Genomic DNA, 26,609 nt, shown 5'->3' with positions numbered 1-26,609 from the left:
TCCTGCTGCAAGCATTTCAGCCTTGTATGTTCGGAGCACCGAATGCTCTGTCCCCAGTCCAGCAAAACAGAATCACAGAATTGTAGTGGTTGAAAAAGACCTTTAAGATCATTGAGTCCAACCATAAACCTCAGACTACCAATACCACCTCTAAACCATGTCCCCAGGCACCTCGTCTACCCATCTTTTAAATACCACCAGGAAAGGTGACTCCAGTGAAGCAGTTCTTCCTAATATCCAATCTAAACCTCCTCTGGCACAACTTGAAGCTGTTTCCTCTTGATCCATCACTTGTTGCCTGGGAGAAGAGACCAACCCCCACCTCTCTACACCCTCCTTTCAGATAGTTGTAGAAAACCAGAAGGTCCCCCCTCAGCCTCCTTTTCTCCAAGCTCAACAATTCCAGTTCCCTCAGATGCTCCTTGTAGGACTTGTTCTCCAGGCCCTTCACCAGCTTTGTTGCCATAAAACACTTGAGTACAGGTCCATGGGTGGAGCTAGGCACATGGGGTTTTTATGCTAAATCCCAGAAAGCTCCAGCATCTTGGAGAATCAAGGCCTTGCTCTCAACGACAGCCCCTTGGATTTCCCTGAGACAGCTTTTGTATCTGTGCCCTTGGGGAAAAGGATCCTTTTCCTCTACCAGTGTTTTTAATGGTAGTCTGTCTAGTGTATGTTAATCCTTTTATGTCCGTTCTGAAAAGCCTTACTGTTCATCTTCTTTTTATCAAATTTATTCAGAGCCAGTGTTGACCCAAGAAGGCACAACAGAAGTTGAGATACCTCCGATTCATGGTGCAGAGGAAAAAGAAGGAAAAGAAGAAGAAGAAGGAGGAGGTGAGGCTACTTATAAAACAGATTGAGACAGAGAATGCTTCTGGGCTCATGTTCTCCTTTTCTTTTGTGAGGAAACATGGGAAGAGCACATAAAAGCATTTTTTTTCCCTATGAAAAAGCCTTTTTTGCCTATCCTTGAGTGTTGTTTTGATATATTGGACTTGGATTTACATACCAAAATCAGTGCAAAAAAGTGCACACTCCGGTTCTAAAATGACTTTAAAATAAACGTTCTTCTCATTATTGGTTTTCTGCATTAAAGTGCATAAGGCTGATTAAACAACCAATTTATGTCCATTTAAGTACCCTCTTGATCATGTTTGCTAGAAGCATCGAGAGTATTTACAATAAGTGGGTATGATAATTATTTTTTAGGTCATTAATAGAGATTTAACTAGTAATTAACTAAAACTAGTAATTCGAATAAAGAAACCAATATTTGGAGCAGGAACATAGACTCTTTCGGAAGCAGTAATTTTTTCTGAGAGTATAAGTATTTAAATCCTTAGTAATGCTTTTGCAAAAAAATGTAAAAGTTTAATTTTAAGTGTCAGACACTTCTGGGAACCCTATGTTCAGCTCACCATTTGTAACAGGCCCATGGTTATATAAAAAATAGCATACTATGTAAATAATTATCTAATTGAAAAGTAACTGCAAGTTAATAATTATATGGCCATTTGTAGAGCACAGGGATGAATTTTACAGTTCCAAATTAAAACACAGACATAATTTTTATTGAAAATTCAGGTCAATACTAACTGTGTTGTCTTAATTATGAACTCCTTTTCCTAGCCACATTGACACCAACTTAATTGCAAAGCTGTGTTAGTAATATTGACACTTTTCTTCACTGCAAACCCAGGTTAATAGAACCTTTTTGTTCATATACAGCCAAATAACATTTCCTCTCTTTTTTTTTAATTGCCAATCCAAGTTGAGACTGATCATGTGTCTTTGTTATCAGTCATGTTAATGGTATTGGTTTTGTGCTTTATTACTGATGGTGAAAATAGAATTGATATAATCCTTACTTCAAATCCAGGTAAATGGTATTGCGCTACCTCAGCTGCAAATCCAGGTTATATAATACAAGCTCACTCTGATTGCAAATACCAAAGTCGTTATGTTAATTTCCTCCTAATAGAAATTATTTACATTTTATTTTATGCCTCATCAAAAGCAAGTTGGGCAAAATGTACTTTCATTATTTGTACATTTCCTCCTCTTTAATACTTTAGTGTCCCCTACAACTAGTCACTGTCATTTAGATCTCAGTGGAGAGATTATATTTCACCATCTGTTCTGCCTACTATTAAAATATGCAACATTAAGGTAATGTCAGAAAAGGGTTGTTCTTGGCACTTTTCCTTTTCCTGCCCCTGCTTTAAAAGGTTCAAGCACTAAGAAAGTAAAAGGTTCTTTCCAAACATTTGGAACATGTTCCTACCTGGGGGTTCAGGTATTGCTCCTCTACAAGATTCATCTAATCCAAAGCTCGTTGAAGTTCATAGATGGACTCTCATTGACTTAAATGAGCTTTTGGTCAATTCAGTAATGAAGAGATGACATGTTGAATCTACCTGCAGGGTAACAGCACTTGGTAACTGCATAGATATTCTGTTTAGCTTCTTCCAAATATACTGTCTTTGGGTCAGGGAAAATAAATGGGTGGGCTTTAGGGGTTTTGAGAAGGCAAGGAAATCAAGGCTTTCCCTTGCTTTGTTTCATTCTTATGGGTATAAGAACATGTAGAGCACCCTCAGCACTCTTCTTGCTAGGTGCTTCCAGTTCTAGTGGGCACACACTCTGCCATGTGAGTTTTGAAAGTTCGCCACAAAGCGAGGTAGGTCTTTACAAAGAGAGGTAAAAAATGAAAATCAGCTGAAGTTCAGGCTGATAAAATAAGATATATTCCCCAAAGACAGACTTTGGAAAGAGATTACCTGGCATAAAACAGAGATTTAATATGTAACACTATTTCATGTAACCCAGTGCTACCTCATAAACTAATCCAATTAAATAGTTTTCCAGCAGCATCCACAGTGCATTTGACATACAATGAAATGGCGTATTTTTGTTTTAAGAACACATGAAAAAAAGCCAACATGGGACTGCCAGTCCCATTAAATAGAAATACACAGTTCTTAAGTGGTTTTGACCTCTACTAGACCTATATGCATAGCCAAACGTAGCAACTGCTAGACTACAAACTACCTGCTCTTTCTGTTCCGCGTCTGATACTTTTTTGTGTGTGTTACCAAGCTCATCCTAGAGTGAAGGGTAGCACACAGCTGCCTCTGTCCCCTCTCTGTCTCGCTCTCTTTCACCAGAAGCCGTTAGATGAATGGGAGTTATCTGTGACCTGTGCTATCCCCAGTACTGGAGCTGTGGAAACCACTAAATAACCAACAAAGATCAAAGTCCCTTTTCCAATCTAAAGCTGGATTTCTGCTTAGTTACTGATTGTGTATTTGAAGAGTGCTAGGAATTTTTTCAGTGATCTGGTTTTCTGTGAAAAATGAGTGTTTCTTAATGGTTTTGAGATGTGGCTCAGTTTTTGCAAACTTCTGACAAACCATAGGTAAAGCTTCTGATCTAATTGTGCAAATTTTACTACCAGCTCATCTATGTGGTTTGGGGTATTTTAGGGCTTGCAGGGTCCTTTCTGTATAGCTCATTTGGCTTCACAGCTACAGACTCACACCGTAGTGTATATTGCCAAGGAGTCACAGATCCTGGCACTTTCAAGGTTCTGGGGCGCCAGGAGCCCAGAGGAATGAAGAATCAAAGTCTTGGCAGTCTCAGTACTGTTTCCCATTGCCAGCAGTAAGAAACAAGTCAGAGTACCCTGAAGAATTTAACAATGTAAGGCATTGTGTGTGTTTCATAAAATCCTGCTGTTGCTTTTTCCAAAATCAGTAATAAAATATAACACGTGCCAATTTATTCCCTTTTTTCCTACTGTAACTTAAAGTTATATATTACTAGGGAGTAACTGAAAAATAATTTAAAAAAAGATGTCTTTTTAATTTTTTTTTCAGCCACTATAATGCACTCATTCTAGTTCAAAAAAGAATCATGAAAATCTGTGTTTCTTATAAGATTTGGGAATATTCTTAAATCCCTTGATTAAAAATCAGAGTAAGTGGTGATCACTGACCTATTTACTGACTAGGTAAGTGTACATGCTTTTAATAAACCGTTTGGCAGTCCCTTTGTATGGACACTTGGAAGTAGTCCTGTCATGTTGTAAAGACCATGCATTCAGCATTTAGTTGTAGATTTAATCTGCACAGTTTTTCCACAACACAATTTGCAGCACACAGAAGTAAAACTCATGGTTACTTGTGTGAATAAGTAATCATTTCCTCCTCTGAGCCTGCTCTCCCCTCTGTCTTCTTATTTCCCACCTATTTCTATCTCCCTTTGTCAAGACATTAGATATGATGATTTCCCTTGCTGACCATTTCTGGAAGTTGTTAAACTCTTTGGAGGATAAGATTTCTGTCAGAGCACTGGAATATGAACAGAAGTTGCTGTTATTTCTCTGTTGTCTCTCTTCTGTATTCGGGCTAAAATATTTTTGTCTTATTGTGCTGTTTGGAACATGATTCGAGCTTGACCTAGGATGTTTCTCCACCCAAGAAACAAATTTAAAGTGGCTGGGTAGCAGCCTCCCTGGGCAAAGGACACATTATTTTTCAGTTGGACAGGTCCAGAAATGCAGAAGCAGCTTGTTGCTGAAGCATAATCAAGAGCAAAATGCCGTAATTAATGCCTATAAGGATATTAAAGCGTCCAGGGATTTAGCTTAAGAGCAGGACACAGCCCTTACAATTAGTATGTCTGTGCTGTTGCATCTTAGCCTGTTTGAATGTCCGGTGTAGGGAACTGTATTAACCATCTTTTTTTCTATATGAACCATGCAATGTTAAGGCAGGCTTGGGAACAGACTGGGGGAGACTTCACAGTTTGAATCATTTGCAGTATACATGATTTCCTTTGTGGTCTTCTGGCCAGTGCCTGTTTACTGTAAATTTGAATTCTGACTAATTTTGGTTCTAGCTAAGCCCAGTTTTGCTCAGCAGTCTCTGTTACACAAAAAGCTATGTAACTCTGTACCATAGTTTTGTCCATTCTTCACTTAAACAGCTGGATTTTCAGGTCATTTACCCATCTGTACTGTAGCAAGAGAGATAATTTTTATGGCATGATCTTGGAGAGAATTAAATATTCCAAAAACCTGGAGGAAAAGAGCCCTCAATTTTTTATAGTTTCAGTCTCAGGCATTTATAGGATTTTACATGCATTGGTATGGTCGTAAATAACGTCAAGATAATGACTTTCTTTGATAAGACATTGTGGCTATAGAGAAATGAAATGCTTCTTGAGAAAGATCTTTTCAGACAAATCTGACATCTTTATTCTTGAGTCATGGCAATTGTAACTACCTTTTATTTCTTAACCAAACTTCTTTTCAACCTCAAGTGGAGATGGATGAGACATTTTGAAAAAAAAAAAAAAGAAACCACAAAAAAAACCTAGTTTGAAAGTCTTCCTTATATATCTTTAAAAAGATATTTTGTTTTGGAAGGAAAAGAATACAAAGATACTTTGGAGTGTTGTGCTTTCTGAAGATCTAGTATAAAGGCTCCAACTTCTTTCATTCAGTTGCCCAAAGAAGAAAGGAATAAATATCCTGTATCGGATGGGGGCTGTTTAGTGGGCTGTTAAAGAATAGCCTGGCCCTAAATATGAAATATATTTTTAAAATCTGCTTCTGACAAGTATTGATATTTGGCAAAGGAAAAAAAAAAAGAAGAAGGTGCACCTTTGGACATTTTGCATAAATACTGGAAGTGCTGTGGAACCAGAAAATGGCAAGTGGGTATTTAAACTCTCATGTCAAAGCTCTAAGGTATGAAGAGAGGAGGAATGTTGCAAAGCAGATAGCTGGAAGTAGTTGGGGATATACAGTAACAAGGTTATCACTTGAAAGCCAAAAAATGCCTTTATCCAGGAGATACCTTTAGGTTTTAAGAAGCCTTTGTTTTCTTGAGAACTTCAAGAAAACTTGAGAACTTGAGAATTTTCTTGAGAACTTCTTGAGGTTCCTGCTTTGGCAGAGGGATTGGACTAGATGATCTTTTGAGGTCCCTTCCAATCCCCAACAGTCTGTGAGTATGAAGAGAGGAGGAATGTTGCAAAGCAGATAGCTGGAAGTAGTTGGGGGTACACAGTAACAAGGTTATCACTTGAAAGCCAAAAAAATGCCTTTATCCAGGAGATACCTTTAGGTTTTAAGAAGCCTTTATTTTCTTGAGAACTTCAAGAAAACTTGAGAACTTGAGAATTTTCTTGAGAACTTCAAGAAAACTTGAGAACTTCTTGAGAACTTTCTTGAGAACTTCTTGAGGTTCCTGCTTTGGCAGAGGGATTGGACTAGATGATCTTTTGAGGTCCCTTCCAATCCCCAACAGTCTGTGATTCTGTGATTCTGTGATTCATGAAACTCAAGTGAACTTTGCAGTTGCAGTATCAACCAGATGAGGAGCTTTGGCAACCAGATTCTGCTTGCCAGCCTGCTGTGGTCAATCTGTGGTGGTCTGAGGGCTGTTTGGGTCTATATCTCCAAGTGCAAAGCATTTTGCTCTTCTGAAGGCATCATAGCCATGGCAGAAAAGTATATCCAGGTGATTTCTAGGCTTTGTGGATGTAGCAAAGACCAGAACTGTAAGCAGAGAAAAGAAACCTTTTAACCTAGCAAAAGATTACTTTTGGAAGAGGAGGTGGCCTTTTTTTCCAAGTTTGCAAACAATATGTTGGATTTCATGAATGCACTTAAAATGTCCTTCATAGGTATGGAACTGGGGAAGCTCTGTTAAAAGCTGAAGACAAGTGAGGCAGACCTGTCTAAGAATGGCTCTGTGCTCCACTTGGATGTTGCAGCTGGTGGAAGAGGAGAGGGTTTTTTGGTCTCAGTGTCCATCGTTATGTTTGTGGTAGCTTTGTCAGTTCTGAAGTGGGAGGTCTCCAGGCTCTTATATCAGCAAAGGGTGGTTACTATCAGCAATTGCTTCACTGATGGTGAAGGGTCATCAAGATTATTAGGAGGGAGCGTCACTCTTGTGGACAAGCTTTGCTGATCCATGGCGCCTTGCAGGCTGTCATGACCAGTGGTATGCACCAGCAAGACCAGGAAGGTGATGGAGTTTGTTCCTTTTCTAAGCACAGACCAGTGCAGAAGTCATACGGCATCAGGCAGCACATGCTGCTCAAAATTATGTTCTTTCCCAGCTCCAAGAGAGGTGGTGAAAGACCCTTGCAAGCCTTCCCTAAGGGTGGTGCCTGGGCCACGCTGAGCAGCACTGTGCGTTAGCAGGACAGGGTTGTTATTATACTGTCAGTAGTCTGCTCCAGATATTGATTTCAGTCTCCCGGGGGGGAAAAAGTCATATTTTTTTCCTGCCACCGAAGGAATCTGTTTCTTTTCATTACTCTCCATATATCAGATTCTAGCCTGACTGTATGTAAAGAATAGGTGGTGCAATCAATTTTAAGTTTTAATTATTTTTCATCTCTTTCGATGACAAATGATATATTTTTTCTGTGTGCTTTTCTAATAAAAAGTAGAAAACGTAAGGAATTTTTGAGCTTAAACATTTTGCCTGCTGTCACAGTCACCTTATGTTATCAGGCTTGATGGTAGGATACAAGACAAAAAGCCAAGAGGAATGAAAAAAAAGAAACAAGAAAAGGGAATACTTTAACAATGATAGTGTTTAAGGTTCATTGTGTGTATTTGATTGCTTTCTTCATTTCATTTTCAGTAAGCAGAATAGAAATGCTATTATGAATTGGCAATTTTTATTTCATTTTAAAATATCATCTCTTTGTTCTTGCTGAAGGTGTTGACAATGCAGCTTTTGTTTAGTTTAATTAACTCATCTTACAGTACTGAAATGAAATGCACTTAGCATCAAATCAAGTAAAATAATTTTAGAACTCTTTTCCATATCCAGAAAATAAAAAGAAATAAAAATAAATAAATCTTCTGAGAAGCTGGAGGAGACTGGAAATTTTTAATAGAATATTTTGAAGTGCCATTTTCATTTTTATTTTCCATGGTAGGAATGCCAAAAAATACAAAGTCATGAAATCCCACAGTTTTGTACTTGGGAGCTACAAGGCTTAAAGAGCTTTTGGATACTGATAATGCCCTTTTAGCATATGAAAACTGGAAAGATAATGGAATCCATATTTCATATGATGGTGTCCAAGTCTAGTAGGCTTTGGGTTTAGCTCAGATCTCCAGAGAAACACCAGTGCCTTGTGCAAACAAAATGTATCTCTCTTTCAAATAATCTCAAATAGCACCCAAGGATCAAGTGAAAGGAATATGGGAGAGACACTGACATCTTAGAAACTTTTTGAAAAAATAGGGCTCACTGGCCAAGGACTGCACTGTTACAGGTGGCATCATAGTTAGCAGTATATCTGGAAATTACCTTTAGTTCCTCCAAAGAAATGGCACCATTTTAAATATACTATACAGCTACAGAGGCATCTGTTTGAACAGTGGGGTTAACTCCTGTTTGCAACAGTATGAACTTTGGTCTTCAATTAGAATAGGTCCAGCAGATCAATGGACTGTGGGGAGCTACACAAGGAAAGAATTTGATCCCTCGTGGACAAATTTTATGTTCTTGTGCCCTGTCTGCTACAGAAGGAGGCTTTATTTTGTTACACACTGATTAATTTTGGAATCTTACCTCCTTTAATAAAGTTTGTTTATGATGGGATATACACAGATCTAACTGATCTGGCTTTGGGAATTGGGAATTCTGTGCTCTCCCTTGCTTTGTGTTATGTATGGAGGTACTGCACTGCCCAGGTTGTTGCACTGGTTCATAGGTATTTCATAAGCACAAATGGCAGCAGAGAAAGAAGCTGCACTTAGCCAGTGATTTTCATGAAACAGAGTGAGTGGAATTAGTCATAATTAAATGTGGTGAAAAAACAAGCAGTGGGAGTGGGGAAGGGGTGATTTGGGAGATCTGTCTTTTATTTCAAGTACAGAACAGGAATGAATTCAAAGAAAGCAGTGTATGTCCTAGGATCAAAAGGTTCCCTTGCTTGTTGTTTTGGGGGAGTGGGGGAACACCATTGTCACTTCTCTCTCAGTGGCTTTATTGCTGTAGTTGTGCCCAGTGGTGTGGGTGAGAGAGTAGTTAACCTTGTTCTCATAGATGAGAAGGGTCACATTTACTCACTCTGCGTACTGTCAGGTGGGGCAGGAGGCATACTTTTTGATTCAGCTCTGCTCTTTTGTGCATCTCCACGGTGTTTTCTCTGCCAAGGAGGTACCTTGTGGCTTCATAGGTGCCTGTGCTCCTGGCGCTTAGAAAGGAAGGCCAGTGCTGTACAAGGAGGGACTGTTACGCAGGGAGGGGACAATGTGTCTACAACTTTTAAAGTGGAGATTACCTTGATAGAGCATGACCCTGACTGAGAGTAAATCTGCTTCTCACTACTGCAGACCCAAAGCAGGAAAAACCCCACCTGGTCTCATTCAGATCTTTGAAGTATTACCCTTTCCTCATCCCTCTGGATCTTCTCTTCCTTTTTGTTGCCCATTACTCATAATTTTTTGGCAGCAAGTTTTCTGTCCCCTTGCCTTTTCCTAATGCAGTTGACAAGTGAGTGTTCTCTTGAGCAAATCTTGCCATCTGGAACAGTTTTCCTCTGCTTGGTTGACTTTCATCACACTTCACTTCCAGATGAGTGTGTGAGGTCACCACCAGTGTGCCTGGCTCGTAGTGTTAGCCCAACAGCCCCAGATGACCCTGTGTCTAGTCACCGTAAATGATCTGCCACGGAGGAAGCTAGCTTTTAATCTCGCCTCCTACGTCTCTGTGACTGCACCTGTATCTTAATCATACGGTAGTGATATTTCAACATATTGGTGCAGAAGTGCAGCTCTTTGGCATTTATTTGGCATCTGTTATTTAACAAAAAGTTCAGCATCTCCTTTTGGGGGTCTTGCATGAGCTCTGGAGGTCCTTTCCTGGAACACTCCGATATGCTGTGAATATGTTTGCAGCTGCAATTAAACAAGTCCAGCAAAGCAGGTTTTCTGGGTGATGCACTTTGAGTTGCAGCTATAGACAACTCTATGGGCAACTGCAAAAACACCTGGTTTTCTTTGAGAGGTCCAAGAGAAATATGAGGAGTACAGAATGGCATTGTGTTTTAATTATCCATATACTTGCTGGGATGCTGATAGTGTAATTGTTCCATACCTGCTTAACACCGTTCTTTGCTCAAATGTTTATTAAGGACTTTTCTCCCAGGTACAGAATTTACTTGTGACTTCTGTCCTGAGTTTTAAAATCCACAGCTTTTTACAGCTGGCCAATTTCAACCCCAAAACACCCTTCGTTACTGTTTCGTTGGTGCAGGTTCTTTACCCTGTAATGCTGGGACATGAAAGCTTTTTGACTCATCATTCCCCTTTGTGGGTATGCAGCCTTGTTTGTTTGTTTGTTTGTTCCCCAGTCACTAGTGTGAAGGACATAGCTCTGCCAGTAATCATAGCTACTGCAGAGGCCAAAACTGCCTTTATTCCATTTACAGCATCTGATCAAAAAACACTCAATACCTACATTACCTGACAGCCCTTGAAAGACGGCATGTTTACACGTTCAGCATTTTCTCTGTGGAGGAAATAAGAAGTCACTTACAGGCTGTACCATTCTTACCTGGATAGACAATCAGTTAAACTGTGTTCTGGATTCTGAGAAGAAAAGGTCAATAATCTTTTCTTCATTGCCCCCTGGTTCCAGCTAACAATGGTATATGGTTAGGGGGCAGGGTGGCAAAGTCACTGTCTCAGTGGCTGGAAAAAATTGAGATTCCCAATTTGTGGCTAAATCCTATCACGGTTACAAGGTGTTTCATCAGTTAAAACGCATTCGCTGGATGTGTTTGTGTGATCTGTCAGCCTGAAACATAGCACAAAAGAGTCAAATGAACACAAATGGAGATACCTCAGGTGCTTCAAAATAAGATGTCACTGTGCTGAAAAATCAGTACCTAACTCCAGCAGCTCGATTCAAGGAAATTAAATTGGCTGGTTCTTCCAGCTGTCCAGGCAACAGGGAAGATTAGCAGAAAAGCTTGAAGATTAAACAGGGAGGTAGTCAGCAGGGCTGTGTCTGAGCATCTCCCCCTCTCTGGGGGGAGTGCCCGAACATGGCGCCTCTGTCGGCCCAGGACCCAGGTGTTCCGGAGAGGATGGAAAACTGAGCAGGACTTGCTCTTTTGAGGCAGCTACACTGCCTTTTGTTTCACTCATTCCTGAGTGTTGAAAGGGCTCCACAGGTCACACACTTTTGTTGGTGGTAGCCCAACACGTATGGAAGGGGCTTTCCCTCATGGCTGCTTTGCATGGAACATCTAGGACGTGAGGGTAAGGATTTGACTCCTTCCAGCTCAGAGAGGGACTTGAACTCCAATTTATTTCCAGTGAGCTTTGATCAGTGGGGTACAAGGGCAATGGTAAGCACTGGCACAGCCCCTCTCCCTCACTTGGGTTTCGATGCTCGTGGCTGAAAGCTGTGCATGGCTGCTGCAGTCACATCTGAGTTCAGTCGTTGGCCCTGCCTCTTGGCATCTCACCTTGTGTGTTCACTGAGTCTTGGCCTGGTCCCTGCCAGCACACTCAGTCCTTCCTTTGGATATCAGCAGCTCCTCTTTGGTGGTTGTGTTGGTCTACAGAGCTGGACCTCCAAAAGAGACCAGAGTTGTGCTCTCATTTTCTGGGGCCTCCTCCTTGGGACAGCAGGTATTTTACACTTCCTTTTACGTGAGAGTGTAGCTGACAACTCCCACGCTGGTCTTGGAGTGGCAAAACTGGCATCCTCTGTGGTTTTGTTTGTCTCATCTCTCTATCTTCCAAAGCAGTAACTATCTAGTGTGTAGTAAGTACAGCTACTGTGTTCACTTTATACAATTGTCAATTTTTTTTTAATGTCTGTCTTGTCATAAATCTGCTTACACATACAAACCTGAGTCTTGAACTGCATGGTCCACACCCGATGGGTCAGTAACCTCATGGTGGTACTGCAGCTCCCTGCAGTATCAAGGGCCAGCTGGAGCAGAGCTGCTTTTCAGGTTAAGTGTCCAAAAGTTTGGATGCTTTTTTATCTTGATTTTGAGTCTCCTGGCCCTGCAACATGGGCAAGTTTGCTTGAAAAAGAAAGAAAAAGGAAAAAGTCCTTAAACAATATTTCTAATATTGCCTGCTTCCAGCGTTATGTAGGATGTAGAGGGTAATAAATTTTCTGGATGCAGTTCTGCTTGCAGATCCAGCTGGCTCTTCAAGTGTGTGAGCATGAATAGCAGATGATAAGAAATACATACATATCCGGTACCTATCTAAAGGAACCCGAGTTATCTTAGAAACTGATATATACAGAGATCACAGAATCTGCTTATGAAACTGTTCCCTCTGGCATTAAATGCAGCCAATATTTAACAGTACTGAATTAAAAGCGTGATAATTTTAAGACACAGGAACAGGGGAGCTTAGTGGAGAGGAATTCGTGTTGAGATTTGGCTGAAGAATGGGGTTAATGCCATTTGTTCAACTGCTATGGGATAATTAACGACCAGAGATAGTAAAGGTCTAGGGTTTATATCTGGTCCTGGAGACACCAGTGCAGTGCAATGTGTTAAATCACCAGTACCACTTCCTTTTTTTAATGAGGTCTCCCATCCGAGGATGGATGTAGCCTGCTCTTGTGCAGCTTGCGAATCTGACTGGATCACAGCACACAGCCAAAATAATTGGAGAAGAAGCTGCGTGTGGGAGGGAAGGAAATCAGCTGCACATATTCACATCCCAAAGCGAGAGTTAGCGTAGCGCTGCTTTTTGGCAGGGGTTTGGTCACAGCTTCTGGTGTCGGAACCAGCTTGCTCTTTGCTAGCCTGCACCTGTAGTCAGCCATAGCCGTATCCAGCTCGTTTGAGAAGAGAAGGCAGGGGAGGGCTCTTCATTTGGATTGCGCTGGCGTGTTCGCAGCTCATGGCTGACAAAGCCATTTAGAGCAAAGATAGCTCAGATTTTGCTCCAGTGTGCAAAGTTTGCCCTCTGAACGCTGTGATTTTTCTCTAGCTGGTCTTAGAGATGGGAAAACACAGATGAGCCTTAACCAGGCCTGAAGAGGCTGGAGCACATCAGCTGCTTGCCATATTGATGAAACACCTGGGGCATTCATTCTGAAACTTAAAAGCAGGCTGTTCACCTGTATTGCCAAGTACAACAGAAGCTTCCTTCTGGCTGGCAGGGTGGTATTCATTGAAAGGGAGCACCATCTGGAGGGCCTTGGAGAACAGCAATCAGAGGAGAGAGGTAGAGAGGTCACTGGAAAAAGTCTTGTTCTGAGCTGGGGGCCTCGCCGCCCCGTCTATTACTTTTAATTTCTAATTAGCGGATGTATCTTGAGGAAAGCTGCTCCGATTCACTTTCTTGCAGATGCTTTTCTTGCTAAGAGCTGTTGTTTTTGCTGAGCCTCCTAAGCTTGTTTCGTGGGCTTTCACAGGCATTGGGAGCGGTAATGGTCTCAGTGACCTAGTCATTAAAGAAGGAGTCCTGTACCTCCTTGCTGTCCTTTGTCCTTCCTCTTTCTTCTCTCTGCAATGCCACTACCAGATGGTCGGAGATTTTTCACCCTTTCAAAAGCTTTGTGTTTTTCCCATCTCATCAAGCATGTCTCAGCCATGCTTAATTAGCTTAAGGCTTTTCAGCTCCCACCCCAGCTCTCCCCCGAGGAGATCAGTTAAGGACCTGAACAATTTCAATAAAGAAAATAAATCCTTAGGGGCTAGGCAGAGCTGCAGGAGAATGTAATGTTAGTTAGTGTCAGGGACCAGTCATTTGTTCTTTCTTCTCTTCCTTTCTTCTGTCTGTTTGTCCTCCCATAGATCCTTCTGTCCATCTTCCCTTTCCCATTCTTATTCTCAGAATGTTGAGGGATGCCCCTTGGTTATTGGCAGCGTTTGGCAGCATCTGATGACTGGTGGGCTGTTGCCCTAAGGCCATCACCAGAATACTGTTGCTTTTAACCTGCTTTAATCTGTTTAGGTCCCCCTGAATAATAAATGGACAGCGTAATTAGCTAACCCGTGCTAGGAGACTGTTGAGTTGGGGTATTTTGGTTTAGGGGTTTTTTTGTTTTGTTTTGTTTGCTTAATTCCCAGACTTGTTTGAAACTAGTTTGTGAGGTTTATTTACAGATCAGAGCAGTTGAGATGAAAGCTTGGTTAATTAACAGAAAAATAAATTTGCATCTTTCTTTGTATTTGACATTGAACAGCATTTGTTTCTGTGTTGTCACATACGCACTTTTATTATTAATCTCCGAGCTTTAGCTGTATGACTGCAAATGAGATTTTAAAAACAACACAATTTTTTCTTTCCCTTCTTCCCTCCCTCCCTATAAAGCATGAGAGAGAGCTGTTTAAGTATGTGAAGCACAGATTTTGTGTGGGATGTTGGATACCTCAGAGGTACCTGTGGACATTTGCCACGTAATTGAATTCAGTGGCTTGTGTTTCACATTTACAGGCAGATGAGAGCACCCAGCCATCAGCTGTTTGTATCGCTAGGATTAAATACCTACTAATTTAGCTAGTCTGGAGAGAAATATTTAGATCTAATTAAAATGACTAGCTATAAATACCTGGAAGTGTCCATGAATGTCAGAAAAATGTGGGAGGGGGTTTCTTCACAAACATGGAAGATGTGACCTCAGTTAGTGCACTTTTCTCCTGGACAGTGCCCATCATGGTATAGATAAAATAGGTGTTGCTGGGTACACGCTGCCCAGAGGAGAGCAGCGCTTCATATAAGGCTAGATTGAAACTCTGTTCTTACGTTATTGCAATTCTTGATATTTTTTAAGCCACTGAGGGAAATAAAATGCGAAGAGTGTGTCTAAATGAATGCACGATGTCATTTTGTGTCACAGGGAAGGCCCATAACATTGCTACCTCCATTTGAGTAACTCAGGCTGTCATTAAACAAAGAGGAGTGCAGCTCCCCGGCGTATTGACATCGCTATTTACAGACCATGTGGTCATCTTTGAAGTGCTAACTGTCTTTTTTTAAGAGAGATGCTGCTTTTTTATTTTATATTTGTTTTCCACAAAAAGGAATGTTAGTATTTTTATGATGGCTGGTGCTTAGTTGAGCTCCCCTGTGTAAAGATAACAAATGAGTTATGCGACCTGACATTCTCCCTGGGAATGTGCTTGGAACAAGCAAGCCAGTGGCATTTCAAAGCCTGCTTTTAAAGTAGCTGGTTATATACTTTGTTCATCACAATTGCTGGGAAATGCCATTTCTCTGGTATTTTGCACCTTCTCTTAACTGACTGGGAGGTGGAAGAGACTTTGGGCAAAGACCCCAGAACCCAAAGGATGCATATGCAGAACGAAATTGCACCACTTGAAGCTGCTCAATTCTTTACTGTATCCCTATCCTCTCTGATAGCTTGAAGTAGCCAGGCCTACTGCAGACTTTGGGAATGAAGTGATCTCTTGAGAAGAACTGTAGCAGGTACCAATTGCCAGACACACTTCACAATTATTGCATCATTTGTCTTCTTGCTGCCTTGCTGCTGGGAGTTGCTGAAGAGGCATTGCCCAGAGCAGCAGGGGCTCCCCAGTATCTCACTGAGCAACCCTGCTGCTGGTGATGTGTCCACCCACGCGGGGAATAAATCAGAGTCGGGAGGATATGTCCATAGGGAAGCTGGAGGAAGGGACAGGAGGCTGGTCCAGCCCTGGCTGTGCTCATCTGGGGTGGTCAAGGACACCAGAGATGCTGCCACCCAGCAGCCCCCAAAACCTTCGTGACAAGATCTGTGCAAGTTCTGTGTTTCTACAAAATACTTCATCTTTCATCCAACACCAGGAATTTTGTTTTGGCAAGAAGGCAACACTTTTTTTCCACATTTCACCTGTTTCTAGTTTCCAGAGACTTCACAGTTTTGTTGCTATAAACCATCATGTGCTTAAAGCGATTGGCCCGCTAGCAGCCCTTGAAAGACTGTTTGAAATAAAACCAGCTAAGGATAGAAAAGCACCTTTCCCGAGGCCTGATATTCAAATCACTTTTGCGCTGCCCTGGTGAGGGATGCCCTTTGGTTATAAGCTGTGCTCTATCAGCGGAGAGCCAGCTGCGCATGACCACAATGGCAGCACTCCAAGGACTGAAGTTGAATGATGAATGTCACAAAACACTGCTACGCGGGCTCACTCTGGGGAAAGTAATTCTGTGTACAGTACGTGATCTATGTCACCTGGAGTCCTTATCGTTTCTTTCAGCTATTTGCAGAGTTCTTTTGTGTTTGGGCTGTGGAAGGAGCTGCATTCATTCAGAGTTGGTAAACCTGAGGACAGGCAGAAATAAAATGAATCTGAACTTTTAAGCTTGCTATAGCAAACACTCAGTGAGAGCAAAGAGTTGGTAAACTGAACTGAGCAAGCTTTAATTTGGGCCTATTTTTCATTATACTTTCTGCTGTACCATAGTGGGTACACTAGTAAGTCATCTCTAGCGTTATGAATTACTACTGGATTAAGGAAATGAAACTTGAGTGAGGAATTTTGATGACATGGAACATGCAGAAGGATTAGCAGAATTATTTTAACTATTAGTATTGTTATTATCATTAATCATTACTGCCATATATCATGCAACCTAGTTCCTAAACTTGAACTGGTAATATCATGCAAGGTGCTGTATATGGTTGTCTCTACCCAAGGAATGCACGGCCTAAATTTCATGGCTTTGCACACTTATCAGCCAACTTGGAGCATCTCTGTTTCACGGACTTCCAACACAACTGTACTGCTGTCTTATACACGTATCATCTCTGACCTGCAGGCTTCCTCCAGCTCCTGCTGGTTAAGGAATAGCTCACTTAGCTCTGCCAGAAATACTTGGTGCATGAATGACCAGTACACACACCCATCGGTGCTTCCTGCTAACTAGTCAGAAGCACTTCCCTCTTTTTCCTCCCTCCATGAAAAGTTTTTGCAAAATCAAAATACACTCATTTCCTTTAAAATTTGGGAGGTTTTTTACTTTTTCTTTTTTTTTTTTAAACAGAAATCTGATAGCTTCAGTTCATAGTTTTGGCAAGAGCCAGCAGCATTTCTCTGGAAATCTTGGGCTTCTCAGGCTACATATGTGCGACTCCCTGAAAACATGATATTTCCCAGAAAACTATCTGTTCTTTTAAAAGAAAAAAAAAAAAAAAAAAGTAATTTGATTCAGGAAAAAGGTTTTGTTAAAAATATTTTGATCAACTCCACATGTGCCTTTCCAGTCGGTTCCTTTCCAGCAGGACCACCCGCTGCCTGCGGGATGCAGTAGCTGCGGTGGCTTTGGCGTGGTGGTGGGGCTGCTGCTGGCTGCCCAGCCCGGCTCCAGCCTGAGCCAGGCGCTTTTACAAGCTTTGATGGTGGGAGGCAAAGCAGCCAAAACTTCTGCAAGGCACCACACGACATGGCATGACATGGAGACTTATCCTCTCCTCCTCCTTTCCCATGTTTGAGGTACGTTTGAGCCTTAAGTCAGGTTTTGTTTAATTCAGCTACTGCATTTTTGCAAGTCTGCATTCTTGAAGAAACCAAAAAACCTGTGGCCTATCATCATGTCTAAATGCAGGTTAGCTTCTGCCGTGCAATTCCTCATCAACTTGTAGTGCACAGTACTAAGTCAAAGTTAGCTTTGCACAGTAGTCCCAAATTCCAGCAGGTTTTACCAGGCTGAGGTTCAGTGGCACTCCGTGCTTAGGAGCTTCATTAGATTTTCGGTCAGTGCTTGGCACTGTCACAGGTATTCAGTGTGAACTGGAACGACCCACTAAGGCACAAGGCTTATTTCTCTCATACCACCCCAAATAATCTCTACACCTGATAGTTGAAAGGCCACAGGCTTTTAACTTAAAACACATCTCAGGAAGGAACCTCTTTTAGATGCTTAGATCAGAAGTAGCTAAGTAGGGAAGATGTTTATCTAGATTTGCTGTGACCTCTAAACTCTCTAGGCAAAGACCACCTATTTTCTATGCAACAGGCCCTTTCCTTTTAGGGTCTGTAGTATTTAAAATAGATTCTATGTGAAAAGAGCTGTGCAAGGTGTTTATTTTATTTCCTTGCTTTCCTTATGTACATAAGAAATATTCTGTGCACAGTTGTGAAAATAAGTTGTTTGAGTCTTCTCAGACTGTCAGATTGATGGCAATGGAGTGTAGTGAAAAATGGAAACTATAAAACAATACAACAAGAATTGTCTAGACCTTTAAACCTACTCAGGAAATCAAGAGAGAAAGAGATATTTAAAGAAACTCAATAAACCTTGTTTTTAAGATTGTGAAATTTGCTATTGACAGGGCTGAACATAAACATGGTTCAAGGCCAGTGACTTAATTCTAGGTGACACTGCTCCTAATCCTTTATGGCTGAATCCTTCGGTTTTATCTGTGACTCTGGGAAAACGTCTGTCAAGGCTGAAGTCACTGGCACCAGGGGATTAGCAATTTTTGCATTCTTTTGAAAGCTTCAGTAATTCCCATGAAAGTAACAGACACCGAGACATTTGTGGAGACTGTGAGCAGTGGCAATCCTTACACCGGGGCACAAAATCTTACAGACCTGGACCATGAGAAATAGCACACATCTGTAGCCTCTAATTTTGGCCTTGGTGCTATGTGCTGGCAAAAGCTCTGTGTTGTCCTCCAGCTGTGGGTACTCAAGGGAAGAAGAAGAAGAGGGGAGATGGTGCTGCTGGTTGACCCAAGGGTGGAACCACTATATCAATTTCTTTTTCTCTTTTTTTTTTTTTTTCCCTTTTTTTTTTTTTTCTTTTAAGCAGAGAATAGTTGAAAGGTGTATAATGAAAAGGCTTTGGGCATCTGCAAGTTCATGAGCTAAGAAGCTCTTAATTATGAATAAATCATAAAACATGGTTCAAATCCAGCAATCTAAAGGAGTTTAGCTTGAGGAAATGTTTTCAATGTGTGCTTGTGCTTGTCATCCTCCTTTAGCAGGACAAAAGTCTGCTGCGATCAGCTGCTAATACAATTATTCTCTTCTGGATTAATTGGTAGAGGTCTTGACTTTGGTGCTAGGATCCCACGTATAAGCCTTTAAGTTTTCTGGCACCCCATAGCAGGAAGATGGCATTATGGGAAGAGCTAAGTACTGCAGCATGGCAGCCTGAGTTTCGGTACTTTTATATGGCATGTGGCATTTCTGAGTGTCCCACAGCACTGGCTGCTGTATTCTGGCTGACCTTCAAAACACCTCGTTGTAAGGAACCCGTGTTAGCTGTCAATTATTAGAGGATTTGGGGAGATGTTATAGACTTGCTCAATAGCTTCAAGGAAAATTATAGTTATCTTGTTAGACTCAAAGTGCCTGCCAGTTTTCATGATAGACACCGGTTTTATTAGTGGTTCTGTAAATTCTGTTGTGGGCAGAAAGAAGGCAAAAGCCATATTATTAGTTATAATGTCACTGAGCTTTCTAAGCATGGGTCAGAAAGGTGGTGTCATCCCTAGTGCAGTGAGAATTGGCATTGAATTTTTAAGTCTGTGTTTAGGATCCCAAATAGGTGGCCTGATTTTCACAAATGCTGAGCACATCCCAAACATCTTACAAAGTGAGACCCTTTGAAGCCAGCTAGAGCTGCTGGGCACTTGGAGCTTTTGAAAGTCAGGCTCTAAAACTCCATTTTAAAGAGTTCCTAATGTTAGTAATTTATTCTTTGAAAATACTGACCTAAGTCTGCTGGCATCTAGAACAACCTCTCTGTTAGAAGAGTGTTTGATGGAGAGAGGAGATATGATCACCAGTGCTAAAGGGAAAAATCCTGGTCTTTCTGAAAGCACATTCTCTGATAGGAAGCATATTGAGACAAAACTGAAAGTTTCCTTCCACCTCCCCCTTTTTTTTTTCCTGAAAGACTTTTGTTCAGACTCGTATGTTATGTGGTTTGTATTTTTGGCCTCCAGTTTCTATTTGGTGCCTTGAGGTATAACAGGACTTTGAAGACTTTTCAATAATTTGAGTGAAGGCAAGATAGTGGAGGAAAAAATGTGCCTCAGCTTTCCAAATGAGTTGTTCCAATTTTTTTCCAATATAACAGTAATGGTCTAGTCATAAGCCAACCTTGGTCTAACTTGCTATTTGCACTTACTTCCTTTTGATACAAATAAGTCTCTGACATGTGTGGAACCTAGAGTTAATTTCTGACCCCTTGTTCCTCTGCTTATAAAGTTGCCAGTGTTGACCAGTAACAGCAGTATGGATCTCTTCAAACAGTGGGTATGATCTGGTATAAGGGCAAGTGTTATTAGGAATAAAGCTGTTTGGGAGACAACAAAGCCCCCAGGACTTGCACCCTCCACGTAGACTGAGCTGCAAATCTGGTAAGTCACTGGACCTGGATGTTAACATTGATAGATGTTAGAGTTGATGAACCTACCTGAGGACTTCTCCAGAGCAATTCATTGTGGCTCCTATGCACGTTTCTGGCTTTTTGCGTGCTCACGACTAGTGAGTCCCTGTGTAGGGTCCTGAAGAAGAAAAGCTGTCTCTTTTAAGTGACCTGCAATCAGAAAGCTGTTCTTGGGGGTGTCTGCTACCTATTTTTTTTTAGATAACTTGCAAGGAACTAAGTGGCCATCCTCTTGTAATTATCACACTCCCCTAATGTGCTCAGGGTCTTTTCCCAGGCTTTTTCCCAGATTACAAACTGGAGCTATCTCTATAGCTGGAGACTACGTCGGAGCAGTACAGGGAACAAGTCTCACTAAAATCAAGGAGAGCTTAAACAAGGAAGTCAGATCCCTGCTTTACAAAGCTGATGATAGTTGGGAAGTACTCTGGAGCTTTTTGGAGGCGAGAGGATTATGGTTGTTAGTATTTGTTGCATTCTTTTATCTAAATGTAAATTCCTGTCTCTGATGTAACATCCTAGTTAGACCCTGGAATTTATGAACCAAACAAAGGATGAAATGTGAAAAAGTTGAGAAGAAAAATCTGCAGCTCTGTCTTTGTGTAATTCTTACTGAGAGCTGATATAAATGGAAGACAAATCAAAGGCAACAATAGCGCCGCACATTTTATCTCACGCCCTGTGATGCATATTAGTGTTGTTTCCCATTGTGAGCCAAAAAGAACATTTACAATTTTAGAAAACACTGCATAATGGCTCTCCACAAGGCAGAGAAGCAAGTGTATGACTGCCAGTACTGACACTTGCTTTTTCCTGGCCTGCAAAATTGCTTTTCTGGAAGCTCTGTTGTAGGCAAAATTTTTCTACCCGACACTGTGAATTTTTGAATTTGGTTTTAAAATTTTCTCCAAGAAACAGAGCAAATAAACCTTACTGATTTGGTGATCTCAATCCAGTCTTTAGCCTTACCAGGACATATTGACCAAGCCCATCATCATGTGGTGATATGCTGCTACAGTGCTGATGACAACACCCAGGCTGCTGGATTACTTTTTTCTAAAAGCAACCACAGAAGTCATCTTTTCCATTGTGCTTTTCAGTGTTTTCGAAGTATTCTTGGCTTCATGAGAGGAGGTGAGTGTCAGGAGGACAGGGTGGATATTTCAAGTGTTAAACACCAGATACACTGTTGCTGTCTGGCTCTGCACTTCCCTCACTGCCCGGAAGTGGTAAAAGCTGATTTTTAAGACATGCTACTGAAATGGATAGAAGACCACCATTGCCACCACAGAGATGAAACGCCCATGGTAGTAGCTGGGTTGTTCTTTTAGGCTTGTCTCGCTTGGGAGTAGGTGGTATGGGATTCCCTCTGGCAGCACTGTGTTTTGGGGAATTTGGTCCTCTCATAGCTTATGCTCTGTGTTCAGAGGAGAATGTGGTTATTGTCTGCTGGCATAGGGCAGCTGGAGGTTAGACCACCCCTTGCTCTGATGTAGTTCTGTTATTTCCTGGGGAAACATCTTATTTCATGTCATCGTTGTAAACTTTTGTTCTTGCATTCCTCCAGTTATGAGTAGAAATTAAACATGGCATCCATGCTTAGGAGGTAATGTAGCACTTGCAATATGTTTGTTTTCGCTCCTGTTCCTTTGAGGCTGGCTGGTGTTGGCTCACTCACTGCTGTAGAGGAGGATGCCAGGCTTTCACTGGAGAAATGGGGGCAGCAATCAGCATTAATGACATCCTCTGACAGCGAAAGCCGCACAAATCTCCAGAAGCCAGATTTCAGCGATGGCTTTTCTCCACAGGGCACATGGTGCTTCTCAAGAAGAAAGGGGATCATCACCTTGGGTAACGTGTCCAGCACCACCATCGATCACTCGGCTATTCCCTTCTTTACAGAGGGAAAACAACTCCCAGCCATTTCTTTATGAAAAATTGCTTACTGCCTTTGAATATAAATATACACACAAGTGTGCCTCCGTGTTTTATTTAAACATCTGTTATACTTTGATGAGTCACCATCCAGGTCCAAAACAACAGCCCTGAGAACTGGAACAGATGAGGAGCTCAGTAGCAAAATTAGTCCTTTATAGCAGATTTGTGTTTATCACCATGTAGTTAAAGCTGACTGTAAAGTTTTGGCCTTGAAGGAGTCAGAGCCGAGCTCAGTTAAACAAACAGACAAAAAAAAATGCTACAGTTCTGTAATTGTTTTTGAAAAATGATCGTTGTTGAACATGTGTCTCGGTAAGGGGAAAAGATGTGATATCATCTGTAAGGTCTTTGTTAGTGAGTGCTGCCAATTACTACTTCTTTTCAAGCAAATGAGTTAAATATTATGTTCAGCTTGGTTTTAGGAAGCTAACAAGTTTCTAACAATTAAAACAGAGTGCTCAGTCAGGAGGTGATGAACCTTTAGAAATGCAAGTACTCTTTCCAAAGAGCAAGACATTTCAGCGGGGTGTATTGTATACTCTACCTCTGGTTATCCAGATTTTTATTGAGTTTTGGTTTTTTGGTGTTTGGAATTTTCTTATTAATTTTTATTTTTCATGTTGGCTGTTGTATCTTTATATCACAAAATGTTGAAATGCAAGTACTCTTTCCAAAGAGCAAGACGTTTCAGCGGGGTGTGTTGTATACTCTATCTCTGGTTTGAGTTTTGTTTTTTTGGTGTTTGGAATTGTCTTATTAATTTTTATTTTTCATGCTGGCTGTTGTATCTTTATATCACAAAATGTCTGAAAATTACAGTGCACCTGTAAGGTCATATCTATTAGCAGAACTCTGTGGAACTTCATGTGCCTCTCATTGTGAGTATTCTGGTTTACGTTGCAAAATTAGGTTTGGGTCTCTGGATAAATAACAGGAAGAAGTCTTTCTCCTACACTGTATATTGTTACTGCCTTTCAGGTAGATCCATACACCCTCTTTATTTACCCTTCTGCTGCTGTTCCCTGTTCCCTGCTGCTTTGAAGCTCGTTCTTCATATACTTGGCAATGGTCTCCTTGAAAAGAATTGAACAGAATATTTTCCAGGGCTTTTCTTTGACTTAGTGGTAATCTCCTTCAGAAGCAGTGACCCTATAAATAAATAGTTGCAGCCATAAGGGTGAGCATACGTTACCAGAAACTCAGGCAAAGCCTCCTTTTGTCCTGTGTGGATGGTGTGCTTTTTCACCCCATCATCCTCTCTGCTGTAGCCACGGAGCGGGAACTTCATAAAAGACAAGGGTGTTTGTCTGAAAGTTTTTGAATGTTGAGAGGGGACTTTTCTAATTTCCAGTTGTTAGGCAGTTTGTGGTTTGTGCCCTCTCATGTGCTTACCCTTTCCCTCCCCACCCTTTCCTTACAATTTCTCTTTCTCATCAGCACTGGTTATATGTGCTCCTAGCACCTACCTAGTTCTGGTGCAGCTGCTCAGGGTTGAGGATTGACATGATCTCTTCTGTTTGGAGCAGCTCCTTTGGAGGGGAACGGAAAGTTTCTTTCCCTTTTCTGAAATAAATAGTGTAGTGTTCTGACAAATCTGGCCTCCTTAGGAGATCCAGGACCTCTTTGCTTTCACAGTCTATTGCTTTGCTGCGATTGCCTCAAGATCATTTGAAATGCTCAGAAAATACAGTGAATGCAAGATTGAAATGGAATAGGGGCACAGTATGTGCTGATGGAAAATCCAGCAGCAGCATGAGCTATTAAATTGTTCGTGATGAAGGGGAAAGCAAGGTCTATTAAAGTCATCAGGCTCCTGGATTGCTTCTTCAAAATTAAGGACTGAGTCCTCACCCTAGATTAGAGGAATTAAATTTGCCGTACAAGGACAGCTGGAGACATACTAGGTACATGGTAATGAGCATGGTGAGTGTGCAGAGAAAATGATGTTGAGATGGGAGTGGAGGGTGCGGGTATAATTCTGTCAGCCAGTGGTCATTCAGCAGGCTTGCTCCCATGGCTGAGGAATTAGAAAATATGTTTGTGAATGTCCAAACATTGTTCCGCCTGGTGAAAGCCAAGCCTTAGGAGATCTGGAGATTTCCTGTGGCTTACACAAAAGGGTCCTCCAGTGCTGTAATTCCTCACACTTCCGCAGCTTTGTAGGATCAGGAAGCTAGTGATCAGGAACTGAACCAAATCTCTTATGAGTTTCATAAATGGTTGAAGGTGGCAAGGAAAATGACAGAATGGGAAAGAAAGGTAAATAATCATGCCATTTCTATCTATTCAGAAAAACTTTGCTTTTCCTAATACCACTGAGCGTACTATCTGCCTCATTTGTAGGCAGGGAAATGGAACACAAGGGCTTTGGAAGCTGATGGGACAGGTGATCTACTAGTTTGAATACAACCAGGCAACGTTTTAGTTGTGTTAACAGCCAGCGGTTGAGGAATGTGATGAAAGCTTCTGGATGTTCCATGTGAGACATTCCCTGCTGCAGACTTCTTCTCTGATGAGAGGTTTCACAGAAAGAGCATCTGGAAAACAGCAATGTGACCTCTTACGCAGCTAAGGCTTTGTCAGAATAAAAAAAAATCAAAAAGGGCTTTCCTTAAAACGATATGCCCTTGTATTCCTCAAGAGCCTGCTGTGTGCAGGTTTATCCTGTTGTTACAGAGAGACAAAAGATACAAAGAGCTCCTGATGGGCATTAGCGATTTTAGAGACACCCAATTTGTATGGGTCTTATGGACCGTACTGCTGAGAGACAATCCTCGCTGCACTTCCATTCCCACCTTTAGGGAAAAGGAGGCATAATGAGATTTACTAAGAGTATGTTTAATAAAGGACTGGAAGAGGGGATAGGGATAAGCAGATCTTAAACACTTTTAAATCGCATTAAAAAAAAATTGCAGTTCAGCTTGAGCTGGAAATAACAGTGGCTGGAAGCAGCGCGATGCCCTTAGGGACAGTTACGTGCACAAACACGGAGAGCTGACGTGATGCACGCTGCACTGGAGGGACGGGGGAGCCTCATTGCACTGGGTCACTCTGGGAGACAAAGCCAGAATGCTGAAAGGGAGGGTAAACACTCCATTTAACAATGAAGGGGCTGCAACGTGAATCCTGACAGCCCACGCGTGGCGTTAAGAAATGATGCTCAGCGCTTTCAAAAGCCCGGCAAAGCTAGCGTCCTGGCCAGCACACCCTCCTCTGAAATCTGCATCCTTGAGGTTTCTTTTCATCTCTGTGGTGCCTAATTGCTGGGGTTTGGGGGTTTTTTTGATCGAGGTAGAATATTCCTGATTTAACAGATGGAGATGTTTGTTGTTAATGAAGCCACGCTGAATAGCTAGAGGTACTTTTGTGGCAGCGCCATTCCTGCAGACTCGGCACTGTCGTGCTCAACCTTTGCGTTGTAAAAGGATGGCAAGGGGAAAAACTGCCCATCGACTTGAACATAGCAAAGTACAGATGGACTGTGATTGCTGTGTTTGTTTTAGAGCCCTGAGAGCAGCAGGTTGGGTGGTTTTGCATGTAGAGCAATACAAGAAGACAGCATAAATCTTTCATGTGGTAGAATCTGGGCTGGTTAAAAGGGTCAGTCATCCCAGATGGAGGTGTCAAACAGGAGTCAAACTGAGCCCTTGTATCACAGACAGCTTCAGTTTCTAAGTGAAGCAGCATTTATAATGTTACTAAAATACAGCGGTAAACAAAGTACATGAAGGCTTGACAGTCACATCAGCAAAGCTACAGTGAAATGGCTGGGAAGAAGGAAAAAAAAAACAGCTCTGGCTATTTGCAGAGCAAGAAAAATGGAACTGGTTTTGACAGATAAGACAATGCAGCTGTGGGTCAGAAAAGCTTTGTCTGTCTTTTTTGTTGCTGCAGATGAAAACTGGTGCCTTCAAATTTTAAGCAGAGAAATTTGGATTTTTATGAGACTCTTTCTCAGAGTCTCCCAATTGGAGGAATCATATTTACAGCTAAACTCAAAATAATAAATTTTATTCAGTGGATACAAGTCAAGGAAATCTGGATCATTCCGAATAGTTGCAATGTGGTTTTCATTGCTTAATGACAGAGGTGATCTTTTCAAAGTGTATAACATGAGTAGAAGCAACTGCTCTACAAATAATGGATGACTAATGAATTTCCCCTGGTTGCAAGTTGTCCATGGGCAGGATGGTATTTTATTGGAATTCCTGTGGCAACACCCAAAATTGCTGGGCAGATATTACAGGAATAATGACCTTGCCATTTTACCTGTAAAAATGTATGAGTCATCTGG

At 41.5% G+C, this 26,609-nt stretch overlaps 1 protein-coding gene across 1 annotated transcript in view; it reads left to right on the top strand.

Annotated features, from left to right (window-relative positions):
• Positions 1–26,609, top strand: part of MACROD2 (mono-ADP ribosylhydrolase 2) — a gene marked incomplete at its 5' end in the record, with an annotated part of 84,153 nt that overhangs the window by 47,753 nt on the left and 9,791 nt on the right. Inside the window, 2 exons of the mRNA XM_029085693.1 lie at positions 742–837; positions 24,274–24,285. Of these exons, the coding sequence (XP_028941526.1) occupies positions 742–837; positions 24,274–24,285 (108 nt within the window). The remainder of the gene's footprint in view (positions 1–741; positions 838–24,273; positions 24,286–26,609) is intronic.

Source organism: Antrostomus carolinensis, unplaced genomic scaffold, assembly GCF_000700745.2.
Source record: "Antrostomus carolinensis isolate BGI_N321 unplaced genomic scaffold, ASM70074v2 scaffold7680, whole genome shotgun sequence".
NCBI lineage: Eukaryota > Metazoa > Chordata > Aves > Caprimulgiformes > Caprimulgidae > Antrostomus > Antrostomus carolinensis.
Note: the sequence above shows the minus strand (reverse complement) of the source record. Positions and strands in the feature narration are given on the sequence as shown.